This window comes from Mercurialis annua, linkage group LG6 (genome assembly GCF_937616625.2).
Source record: "Mercurialis annua linkage group LG6, ddMerAnnu1.2, whole genome shotgun sequence".
NCBI classification, from domain to species: domain Eukaryota; kingdom Viridiplantae; phylum Streptophyta; class Magnoliopsida; order Malpighiales; family Euphorbiaceae; genus Mercurialis; species Mercurialis annua.
Genome location: NC_065575.1, coordinates 5695965 through 5708770, shown reverse-complemented (window position 1 = coordinate 5708770; position 12806 = coordinate 5695965). Strand labels below are relative to the sequence as shown.

The following is a 12806-nucleotide window of genomic DNA, read 5'->3' as shown; positions in this document are numbered from 1 at the left end:
AGGTCTGAATGTAATAACAAGTGTTCTTCTTTCCGAATGTTTGCACGGTTGGCTATGATGTACCATGGCCAAGATTTCTATTCAAATCTTGAATCGAACCGGCTCACTCGCTGCCGTCTCTGGTTCTATTTATGCTCGCCCTTGCTGTTTCACCCATCGAATCCCGCTTATTGCTGATAAGGTGGCTGCTGTGGAAGCTGATGGCACCATTAACCTGAGGAGGTCTTTTGTAGCTGATGACCTGCATGATCCACAGGGCAACCCTGTTGCGGTCAATGCTGCAATTTTCTTCGCTCCGGCCCTGAAAGGACGGGCCGCTCCTCAGATTATGCTCGAGCGACAAAAGCCGGAGCTTGAGATGTGCCTCCAAGTTGAGGTCGAATGGCTTGAGCATTCTAGCTAGGTGATGAAATTAAGTAGAGTGTGCAGTTGTAACAAGTCTGATGTTGCAGCTCTAGTGATCAATTGAGTTTTTTGTGATAGATTAATTCTGACCGCTATATTAGTTTCTGGAGCTGGTGATCAATTACTCTTATATTTTGATAAAAATTAAAAACCAATCTGCATCCCACTAATTCGTTCTAGTTTTCCTTTTCTTTTTTTAGTCAATTGGTTTTAATAAATTTACCACTATTTAAAGAGAAAATCCAGATTTGTTTACTTAACTGGTACCATATGAAATAAAATGAGCAACAATTTATATAATTTATGCATATGTTTTTAGTACTGTTAATATTAACATTTGCCATAAAAAAGGTCTTTTTTTGTGTTGTCAAATGGAGTAGAGAATAACAATAATGATAATAAAAGATATTTAAGTCTCCTGTTATTTTTTCAAAACATAAATTTAGTTGTTTTTATTGGCTAATTATGACCTACTATCCCTAATCTTTGGACACTCTATCACCAAACCCTCCAACCCTCAATTTCAGTCATCAAACCTTCCAAGTTTTAATTTCAGAGCTAATAACCCCCTCTCATTGATCATCTTGTTAATGGTCGTTGACTTTTCGGCTTTAAAACGAGTACAAATAATGAAACAACCGTCGTCGGAAAGATCTCAACGGTTGTTGAAAAGCCAAATCACCATAACTTAACATAAAAACTAAGTGAAACTCATGAAACAATTATGATATAAGTCGAACATCAAGAAATCATATCTTTCACATAAAATACACATGGAATGAGTATTGAAGCACCATCATGGCATAACACGTCAAGATAATCAATCCATTTAAACACACAAACCAAAAAGGTCATATAAAATCAAGATTTGACAATAGTTTTTACAAGCGCGAGAAGTGTATGCGCATTGAATGATGTGCGAGCTTTGCTGTTTTTGAGCTGAAAATTATTATATGACTTGATTTAACTATAAATTTGACCCCTAAGTGTTTTTGTATCAAAAGAATTCGATAAGCCTACTGTAACTTGAGACCTCTTTAAAAAGCAATATTTCTTCCGAGAGCAAGGGTTCAACATATTTTAGTTTATTTTTGGGAGTTGTTAAATACTGCCCCTAGATTACTTGGTACCGCCCTCTAGTTTTTTACCCTTTTGCCTTTTTAATTAAAACATTCACGTGGACGTCCTCTGAAGACGTGTTCCATGGTGGGAAACGTCCTCGGAAGACGTCCATGGGGAGAGACGTTTTCCGAGGACGTCGTTGACCATGGGAGGACGTCTCCCACCATACGAGACGTCTTCCGAAGACATCCATGCAATTTTTTTCGAAAAAAGAATATCTTTTGAATTTTTTTCAAAAAATTAAAAGAAATAGCCTATGATCTCTAATTAAAAATAATAATAATAAGTGTATTATTTTGATAAAAATTAATATTTAAGATTAACTTTGATAAGAAATTATTTGTTCATTAAATTCATAAAATGTTGAAGCAAAATCTAAAAAAAATTGTAATTAAAGATTGAGTTCATAATTTTGATTTTGCACTAGACTTTGGAGAATAATAAGCTGCACAATTGTCGAAGTGATAAGTTTCTATTAAAATTAATGAACATTACAAAAGAGATCTACATCTTTTAAGTTCATTGATGCCGAGAATAGTTTAAGAATAACTGAAAATTTGTTATTGATGAATCAAATTAATAAAAGATTTTTTAAAATTAAAATCTTAAGTAGTTTGCATAAGTCGGTAACTACTTTTTTTTAATGAATGCACAATAAAAATTACGACTTTAAAAAAGGAGAAAAACAATGAAGATCGAATAATAGAATCCGAATTTCAAAAGAAATCCATACAAAAATAAGCAAAACTAGGATTGAAACAGCCTTTATGAAGCAGTTGAATATGAGACTCCCCTTGTCAACTATTCCAAATATCCTAGATTAGTTGAATCCAAATATTGCTCTCAAATTAGCATTTATCCCCTTCTTGAAAAGACCCAAGCCATTGAATAAATTTTTTCTGAAGAGTGTTTGGAATGATCCAAATAATTCCCATCTTGAAGAACTTCTGCCCAAATAACCGAAGCAAAACTGCAGCGGATGAAGATGCGATCTTATGTTTCCGTCTGAATACATAACGAGAAAAAACTGTTCTCCCGGCTTACAATATTGCGATGAGCCAAAAATGAAAGAGATCGTAGTATGAATTTTTTTTTTTAATGGATATTAAATTCCTTACTTGATTTTTTGTAGTATGAAACAACACCGCTTTTGAAGAAAAAGAATCGTAAAACTCGACGCTAGACAAAGAAAAACACATGAATCCAACAGGGATAAGTGTAGACAGACCCAAATATTGTTTATGTATATAAATGGTGTACAAATTGAGATGACAAACAAAATAAAGTTTAGAATGACTGAGGTTCCTCAACTTATAAAACCTAAGAAGCAAGAACTCATTCCTGAGTATTAAATTAAAAAAAATTCACATACATAAATCACATCTGACCTGATTGTATATAAATTAAAAAAAGATTAATTAAAATCATCTGTCAAAATGTTGCCAACTCAACTCGCCATTGATCCCGTCTTACTCGTATTCCTGACTACCTTTCTTTCTGTATAAAACTAGCCTCCACCGACCTTTGCGTCCCTTATTATTATTTAAAGGGCGCAAATACCTCTTCTCAGTCCCCCTAAAGAATCAATTTTCCGCCTTATTTTTTTTCCATGAGGCTTAACTATACCGTTTGTAGACGAACAAAAGAAAGAAAGGAAGAAAGGCAGACAACGGAACGGAGTAGAAGGATAAAAGAGAAGATACAAAACTCACACTTGGGGGGAATTATTTCCCCTGAACTTGAAAACCTCTACATACAGGGGTTTACTGCTAAGACTGAACAGCTAGCCTCTGGAGATGCTCAATAAACACTTGAAGGCTCACATCATCGGTGAATATCACATCCGAACCAGCAGCAACCTCGTGGGCGTTGTTATAATTAGCTGATGGATTCAATTTTGCCAATAAAAACCTTGCCTGCTCGACCATGACATGAGATTATGAAACCAAAATAAGACTTGGATAAGAATATAAAGAAATTTCAGCGCTTAGCACAGCAAATCACACATATGCTTAATTAACCATTCTATAACAAAGATAAACATGCTAATCAAGCACTTTGGCTTACCATGAAAATGATTCAAAGCTTTTTAAGGCTCAATTAAGTTTAAAAGTAGACAAATACAAAGTAACATGGACTTGCATGAGCACGACTATAGCTGTTATTATTAAGATAAGTTCCTTGGCCTCGTCGGTTGCTTGTGTAGCTAAAGGTTCCTAGTGATTTTGGCAGTCAAGATAAGCAACAAGAAGCATGGCTGGTGGCGAAGAATTTGAACGATTCAAGAGTTCAGAGGACTTTTAAGACATCAAATTGGATTTTGAAGACTTGGATCAGGCTCCATTTTGTCTCACTGGAACGGGTTCACCATTGGGCTTTTCAATATTTCTTGATTGAATTTTTTCATGTTCCAATTTTGGGTTTTGATAGACACTGATTTTAAATCTTACCACAACTTGGAGAACAGAACAAATGAGAATCATGTGTTTCAAGAGCTTGACTATAGTTGAATAATTTGAGTGTAGCTTTTTTCGTGATGACAATAAAATTCATTTAAAACTAAATTTCTAAGATAGTTTTTTAAAACTGCAACAAACACGATTTCATTATTTTCACAGCTCCAACAATGAAATTTTGTCTTATGTGAAAAAAAATGGCCCGGCTGAATTGAAAATGAGAGGAAAATGCACTAGGTTAGAAGTTTTATTTGGGTCAATTTAAAAAGTGGTCAAACGTTCAAAGGCCTATTTTTCTATTGCGGTAGATGCTAACTCTTCTTATTTTGTCCATCATGAAGTACAGACAAAGGTAATCAAACTTTTTAGCATTGACTTGGATGTGAAGAAGCAAGGTAGTAAAATGAACTGACCTGAGATCCATGCTGATCACATACCACCAATCTAGGAATTGGAAAACGATCACGAATGATCAAACGTGCATCATCTTGTGGCGCTTGCAAAAGCTGTGCAAATGCCTAATGGAAACCAAAAAAGAAAAAGGTTAGCCAAGTATATGCAGAAACCATTTCACTGCATGCTAGCAAAAGGAAGGCAACCATATAGGACCAAAATAACTAAAGCAGTATCCTTGGGCTAAAAGATAATCATAAAAGAAATACCAGATTTCTATACAAAAATTTATATTGTTAACACAAACTAGATCTGTGTGACTGGGATAAAGGATGGAGGGAGGAGGAGACAAGGATATCCATAGGTAAAACCTTGATGGTACTCTTCGTAATACTCCTAATGTTTAGAGGTAAAATGGATACCAGTAGGCAATTGGCCCCAAAAAAATCAGATTATCATAATATAAACCAAATACTTACATATAATATAAACAAAGGTAAGACTTCAATCAGTTGAGTTGACTCACTAAAAATAGATATATCGACATGCGAAATTACCTAAGCCAAGAAATCTCACAAACTAACTCTTAAAAGAATTAATTCTGTTAATTAAATAATGCCAGCCTGACAATTTTTCTCCATCCACCTATAATAAAATTCTCAAATGAAAACTTGGAGAATGTTTTACACAACCAAGAGCCAGAAAGTTTAATTTCTCTTACAACCGTCAGGTGAAGATACTAATGACGGCAGAAGGCTCTGTAACATCTTTGACTCGACACTTTAAAAATAGAAGCAGCATATTCTAATATTAATACATGCTTATATAAATGGCTACATAATGTATTCCTTGCACTTCATAGGATAAAAATGAACATAGAAATTCTACATGCATCTCTAATAAAGATACATGTATTAGTTCTACACGCATCTCTAATTTAGAAACATGTAGCAGTTCTACATGCATCTCAAATTTACATGCACAAAAAGGTTACTATAAATTATATATACCTGGTGTTCTGGCTGGTTTTGGTAACCCATGTTACGCCATTGTGCTATCGTCATTCCATGGAAAATGACAACACTAAAATATGAATCCAGCAAGAGTATACGGTCAGCAGTGATAGAAGCCACATCCAACAGTGCAGCTTGAGGCAGCGAGTTAAATGAATATGATATTAGTGATGGTTGAATCATGACAGCAGTATTAGTGATGTTTTCCCTGTTCAATAACATGCGGAAATAAGCTGTCTCATCTGGACTGTTGTTAAAGACCTGCCCAAAATCAAATTTATCAATATCAACTATGCGTATACATAAATGTAATTCAATTGTGCCAAAATTCAAAAAAGAGATAATATTGTGATAATAGACTGGCAAACCATCGGTTACCTGAACAAACTGCGACCTACGCAAATTAAACATAAACTGAGGGAACAATGAAAAAGAAGGGTTCAGCGTGAAAGATGCAGGATCATCTTTCCGATAGTCGCCAAATTTTGAACAGACACGAATGAGGTTCCTGTCCAACCACCTAGTGGCGTCAAATCCTTCCTGTAAGACAAACCCCAACATAGAGATGGAGAAAGGAAAATGTCAGTGGTGAAGGATTGAGAGAATATAAAGAAAAGCTTAAGCACTGATTGCATAGCAGTTGAATCAGCAAAAATAGATAAGTTTCCAAAAAAACAGTCGTGAAATCAGCACCATGGCAACTGTATCCGAAACTCTGAACATAAATATATAATATGAGAAGAAAAGCATCTACATAAATAAGAGAGTTTCCCATCAATGATTAACAAAACCATCAATGGACGAGTTTCGAAAATAATATAAATTTACTTGTGCTCATGGAAACAATATAAGTGACCGTGCACACCCAACATAGAATGCATCCTCACTGCCAGTTCCAATTACAATAAGACTTCTCATTAGGATAAAAGATGAGGAAGAATAGAGAATTGCATCTACTTAAAAATAATTACAACTAAAACAAGCAATAAAAGAGAGAATTGATAAGTACCTCACTCTCCATTTTATGGGATGTTAATCTTGCCATTACCACAGCAGCAGTTTCTTGGTCAAAACCTTGTATTAATTCCTACAAAAGGAAATTCTCCCATCTAAGAATTTCTAAAAAAATATACTAAACAAGTAATATAGGCAATGTCAGTGCTGGTTAGGTAGAAAGCAATGGAGAAATAAAATCTAAAAAAGATCAGTTACTGCAAGTCTTAAGAATTAGGCAGTAACCAACACAATTATTTACCGATAGTCTGATATAAAATCATCCTTAAACATGGAAAAGAGATTTGAGAACAGTTTTTCAAGGTCCTTCCTTACTTTCCATGACAAAACCTTATTGTTTGTTTCTTTTCTTTTCGAAATAGATAAAAGCTTCTCTATTAATTCACACAAATGGAAAAAAAATACACATTCCACATATCCAGCAATTACATGAAAGATGAAAGCTACAGCTCTGAAAAATTTGGTTGAAATGAGTGACAAATTTGTGTTCTCCTCTTACCATAACCTGCCACCATTAAAGCCAGCAGGATTAAAGTACAAGACCTCCAAATGGTAATCCTAGGTCTTCTATAGTCAATTGTACCTTTCATCATAAAGTTAACATAATCATCACCCGACCTACCTTAGGGATGGGAGGTAGGGTGACTTCTTTTGGGTCATAATAGAGACTTGAAAATTCGGGACTACAAAATTCACGTATCACTGATCCTCCATTAAATTATGACACTAAAACAACTGAACATCTAAAAATTAAAAAAAAAAAAAGAGAGAGAGAGAGAGAGAGAAGGAAAAAAAATGACACATTAAAATTCCTAACTTTCATGAATTTATTATTGTAAAGAGTTTTTTTAACAAGTGCCCTAAGGGCATTGAATCGTAGAAATCATACTAAATAAATTAGTTACAAGAGATAAAATTAGTTTTAAGCAAGACTTTTTGTGCAATGACAGTATTCCCCTAAAAATAATAATTTTGAAGCTCAAAATAAATACTTGATCTCCCAAATCCAAGATTCTGAAGCATAAATACTAAGTCATAAACTCTCAATTCTACCACCTTAACCCTAAGTCTAAACCAATTAATCCTAAAATCTAAACCCTAAAATTTAAAAAAGATAAACTATAAATTTAAGTATATACACTCTTCTTCATTTTCTATTAACTTCTAATTTTTAGTAAGTTATTTGTATCATTGTGCAAAAGAATCAAAAATTCAAAATACAAATTATTAATCTTACCTTCATAAACAGATTTAACAACTATAGCTTCTGTTTAACTAGTACACCTATGGCAGTCAATAGGAAAACCCTATTACAAATAATGTTTTGAACTTTTTCACAGATAATACAAGTAAAGTTCCATCTATAGTACCAGAAAATGATAAAATAAACATAACAAACCTCTGAATTAACAGAACTATCAATCCATCTTCTAGAAATAGTTGTAACCCGAAGCAAAGTATGACCTTCATGGTTCTGAAAACTGCAATGCACAATATATCAGTCAGCAAAATTAAATAGTCAATTCTACAACAGTCTGCTCAGTGGAAAATAAAAACATTATGATCTATATCACCTTGTAAGGAACTGAATATATAGCTGTGGGTTTACAGCTCCTGGTACATTTGACTTTTCACTTGATGAAATATCAAAAAAGACTGTCAGACAAGTACTCCTGTCAAGACCACACATCTTCCAGGCAGTAGTATTCCCCTCTCCAATAACTGTATCAGCAACATTAGGACCTTTCTGCAACATTTTGCATGGAATCCAGTATCAAACAAATGCAAACCAACCGAGTCCTTACTTGTAGAGGATAACTGTAAATACAAAACCAAATAATATATATATATATATAAGATAAAAGATTGAACCTTCTCCATAGATGTGCAAGGTCCAATAATCCCCTGAATTTTAATGTCCTTAGAGCAATTAATCTCAAGCATTCCACTGTCAAGAAATAAACATATTATAAGACTGCTAAGATGAAGGTGAAGTATATGTCATACAAGCAGCTTACACGGCTACAATTATCAATCAAAAAAACCAAGACAATCGTCAGAAAAACTAATCAACACAGCTGTGAATATGAGTTCTGGTTCAAAGAAATTTAGTTCAAACCATCACTAGAATCAGCCACTTAGCTTTAATAAATTGCTGATTTCCAAAGTGAAGTGCTCAAATCATTAATCCGTCAGATCCATGATCTCAAATCATATTCTAAGAACCACCTATTTTAGGTTGAAACTCTTGAACATTTCATCGAAGAGATTAAGGTTTTGCTTTCTCCATCTTAGAAAATTTTCCTTTTCAAGATATATGAGTTGATAATTAAAAGATTCGTGCAAAAAATGAATACAAGTACAATAAGTACACAGGTATACAATTATTTTTCAAAAAATTAATAATTATAGCTAACATACTTGTCTAAATTCCAAGTTCTCTGTTATATAGTTTGTCACATATTTTATTTTGTTTTAAGATAACTAGGTCAAACATTTATGTTAGTTTTTTATCATAAAAATATTCTGCATCACTAAGATTTTGCAAGTTGGATGTAAGGCTCTATTTTTATTTGTTTGCTATGTATTATTTAATAAATAAAGGTATACAGTTCTATTCAAAAGAAAGACGATAGCATATATGATTTATCAAAGGTTTGCAATCTAATAATTTATCACTTCACTTTTAACATTTTCTTCAATAGAGTTGTTCCAAAAAAATTAAAGGTTATTGCTCAAATGTAAACTTAAAATTCTATACTAACAATAAGCTTGAGGCATCCTATGATAGCAAAGAATTGAAATAGTAAAAAAAATGGAATTAGAAGAACATATAGTTATGCAAGAAAGTGCCACGATTGGTGCTTGTATATATATAATTAAAAAAAAATGCTGTCATAATTCATTATAAAACTATATAAAGGAGGAGAGAAGATAATAAAGGAGGAGAGAAGATAAGGAAGCATTCAAATATATATGGTACTTACTTAAAACAGAGACCAAGAGACTGTTCTCCATCTTCAAAAATTTGCTTAAAAGAGTCCTTAAATACAGGATGCCCAAAACTTTCAGCTAAAACAGCAAGACCACCAGTTCTTTCTACTGCAACTTTCATTTCTGCAACCCCCACCTAGAAGTTGCAACATGAATAAGTGCAAATAATAACTAAATAACAGCGACATTTGCTTTATGTAGATATAGACACTGTTCTCTCTTTATTACTGGTTATAAACTAAGGAGGAAAAACTGAGAATTGAACCGATTCCATGTTACACTCCTCATCGGCAGCTCCATATAGCACATATAGGACCACAAACAGAAACAAACTATTACTGAACCTACTGGAATATCAACGTTCGAGTTTTTTCATGTTGTAGGTTATTGTTTAGGAGCTACTTGCAAGCAAGTAATCAAAGTAGTCACATAAATAATTAAACATTCTCTAAGACAGTAGTAGATCTTGTCTCACCTCTTGATGCACATAGAGAAAAGTCGGTAAACCATATATTGTTGGGCGAATTCAAAAAAGCAAAGAAAATCTTTACTAAATACTTTCATGCAAAAAAATATATATTAAATGTGTATGTCCCTTCTACTCAAGTATTAGGGGCTCTACTGTACTAGGTATCATATCATGCAAGTCAAGCAGCAGATTTCATAAAAGAATCTAAAAACCCAAGGACACACACCTGATCAAGTGCAGATGCAAAAAGATCTAAAACATGACCCTGGCTAACAAGCTGCTTTGATAGATTGTCATAGAATTTGACTGCTTTCTTAAAATACGGCGCTGCATCCTTATCAAGATCTTTATGGGAACGCACTGGATCTGACATATCTTTTGAAACAATCTGCAAAAAGTCAAAGTCAACACTGTCTCTAATGCTAAGAATGTTGAGAGTAGAAGATTCTCAATTTAACAGAACAATTTATCATCGTGATTTTCCTCCAAATAAATGGTGGACAAGAAGGGAATCGAATCTTCAAACCCATTGTTCCAGTCACTAGCAGCCCCATATTTACAAATTAGTTGTAATAATAGTCTAAGCCTAGAACATGCAACAGAATATCATTCTTTCTTTACACAAACTCTAAAACACACTTTGTCCTTCCAAATCCGAGTATGACGATAAGCAACATTGACTTGTATTATCACCAACGAGGCAGCAAGTTTCATATGAATAATAAAGTTCTTTTTTAAACTTGCTTGCTATAGAAAGTAAAACAGAGTTCCAGACAAAGCAATCTTCAGTTATCAAGCTAAAGAATATACAGTTCAAACCACAAATGAAACCAATTCACATTTACCAAATTCAATTAGATTTTAAAATAGATCCTCGGAAAAAGAAAAGACATTACCGTGCCAGGCCCTTCTGTGCAAGGACCACCAACCAAAGCAATAATCCTAGCACCAGTCCCAGGTAAACAAGCTCCAAGCAATCCTGCTGCAACACTCAACGCCACTCCAGTACACCTCAAAGCCCGGCTACCAGGTGGAACCGGCCATTGATCCGTTTGCAACTCATCCAAAAGCTACCAAAAAAAATGACTCAAATCAACAAAACGATTCACATTCAAATCAAAATTCAACATTAAAACAAACACAAAACACGCACAGAATTAAGAGTAAATTCACACTCAGATGCAGGCAACAAGAACCGCGTGACGCCAGTATTCGTATACCCATTTTGCATTGCTTTCTGAGGATACCCACCCACACCAACAGGCCCACCCGTTCTCCGACCCGAAATACCGAGTCCTAATTGTTCAATAACCTGATCTTTACTAATCTCTTTAGTACCTCTAAATACATACACTTTCGACATATCACTAAACCCCAATTCATGAACCTGCGCCTGCGTCCCATACGATACTAACCCAACCAGCGCATTTTCCGGCAACAATCCAATCGCACGCTTCAAAGCCGATTTAACAAATCCAAACTCCTCCTCGATCATACACGTGTCGAGCACAAACAGAAAAACAGGCGGAGACGCAACAGAAGGAGCTGATTGCACAGGATTATTAGGGTTTGGGAGCGTGAATTGCACGGTAGTATATTGCGGGTAGAGTTCGGCGGGAAGATTGGTCTCGGAGATCATAGCATAGTGAGGAGGGAAATGGTTACGTTGTAAACAGAACGGACAGATCCAGATCTTGGTGGTGAAATCAACGAGCGAGAATGAGTTCAGAATCGACGAACATGTTTTGCACCGGAGAGGCGCGTACGGGAGCGTAGGGATATCGGGATGGTGACGGATCGGAGAGATCGAGGCGGCGAGTGGGATCACGCACTTGCTGGCTTCGACTTTGGTTCGCGGCCATGCGTTCCACGTCATTCGAATTCCGTCAATTCCTTCCGGATCTGTGTTGGCTATCTCAGACATCTCTGATTAATTGAAGAAAATTCAAATAAAATGTGAATTTTGTTGCTATTGTTTTTTTGATTGTCGCTAAAAACAAAATTGAATTGGACGAAAGGCTTTTGGTGACGAATGATGGAGGAATTGGCGACCCCAGGGAGACAGAGAGAAGAAAGGGGTCACCCGAAAGTGAGAGAGAGAGGAGAGAGAAAGAGAAGAGAAGGAGAGATCAGGAGATGTCGTTTAAGATGGGAGTTTTTTTTTTCTTCCAAAGGCGGAGAAATTTGCGTTATAAAATTGGAGTTAAAACAGATGTATTTTTATGTCTCTCTTCTTAGCAAAATTATTAATTATGTCAAGGAAAACCAAATTATTAATTATGTCAAAGAATAAAATTATTAATTATGTTAAAATAATAAAATTATTAGGACTTCGTTGTGGCTTAAAAAAAGAGGAAATTACATCATTTACCAAAAAAAAATGAAAATAATTACAAAAGTATATGTTGACTTTTTTCATTTATAAAAATATTAATAATATTTACAAAAGTACAAAAAAATAAAAAATAATATCAAACATACGGTGTATACTGTGGGTATAATGTTAGTATACTAATAAACTAACATTATATCAATATTGTACCAAAATTATACCAACATTATACATACTGAGATTTTATTAATATTAAATAAAAATTTACCAAAATTATATCAAATCGTATACTGAAAATTAAATTAATAATATATCAAAATTATACCATCAGTATACCAAAAGTATACAAATTTTCTAGTTCATTACCAACTATAGTGAAAAATACACATAAAAAAAATACATGTTATCAACTAGAAAATATATATAAAAATTTATAATCAATATACCAAAAATATACTGAAATTATACCAATAATAAACTAAATATTATTTTTAAATTATCTGATTTATAGTTTTAATATTCCAAAATTATACCAAAATTATACCAAAATTATACCGACATTATACAAATTGTACTTTTGTAATTAATTTTCATTTTTTGATACTTTT

General features: G+C 33.9%; 1 protein-coding gene across 1 annotated transcript; it reads right to left on the bottom strand.

Moving 5' to 3' along the window:
- Positions 1–2746: 2746 nt before the first annotated feature.
- On the bottom strand, positions 2747–12053 carry LOC126686186 (protein transport protein SEC23 E). Its single transcript, XM_050380233.2, has 12 exons — positions 11020–12053; positions 10763–10936; positions 10093–10254; positions 9391–9533; positions 8276–8351; positions 7978–8150; positions 7803–7884; positions 6399–6476; positions 5768–5929; positions 5387–5650; positions 4397–4501; positions 2747–3443 (listed from the first exon to the last, which is right to left on the bottom strand). Exons 1-12 carry the CDS (start codon positions 11788–11790, stop codon positions 3297–3299), a joined length of 2337 nt encoding a protein of 778 aa, XP_050236190.1. The 5' UTR covers positions 11791–12053; the 3' UTR covers positions 2747–3296.
- Between the last annotated feature and the right edge of the window lie 753 nt (positions 12054–12806).

Coding starts and splice junctions, on each gene's coding strand:
- LOC126686186 (XM_050380233.2), bottom strand. CDS start 11,790: ATGTCTGAGATAGCCAACACAGATCCGGAAGGAATTGACGGAATTCGA. Junction 5,651..5,767: donor GTAGGTCGCAGTTTGTTCAG/GTAACCGATGGT, acceptor GATTTTGGGCAG/GTCTTTAACAACAGTCCAGA. Junction 3,444..4,396: donor GTGATCAGCATGGATCTCAG/GTCAGTTCATTT, acceptor ATGGTCGAGCAG/GCAAGGTTTTTATTGGCAAA.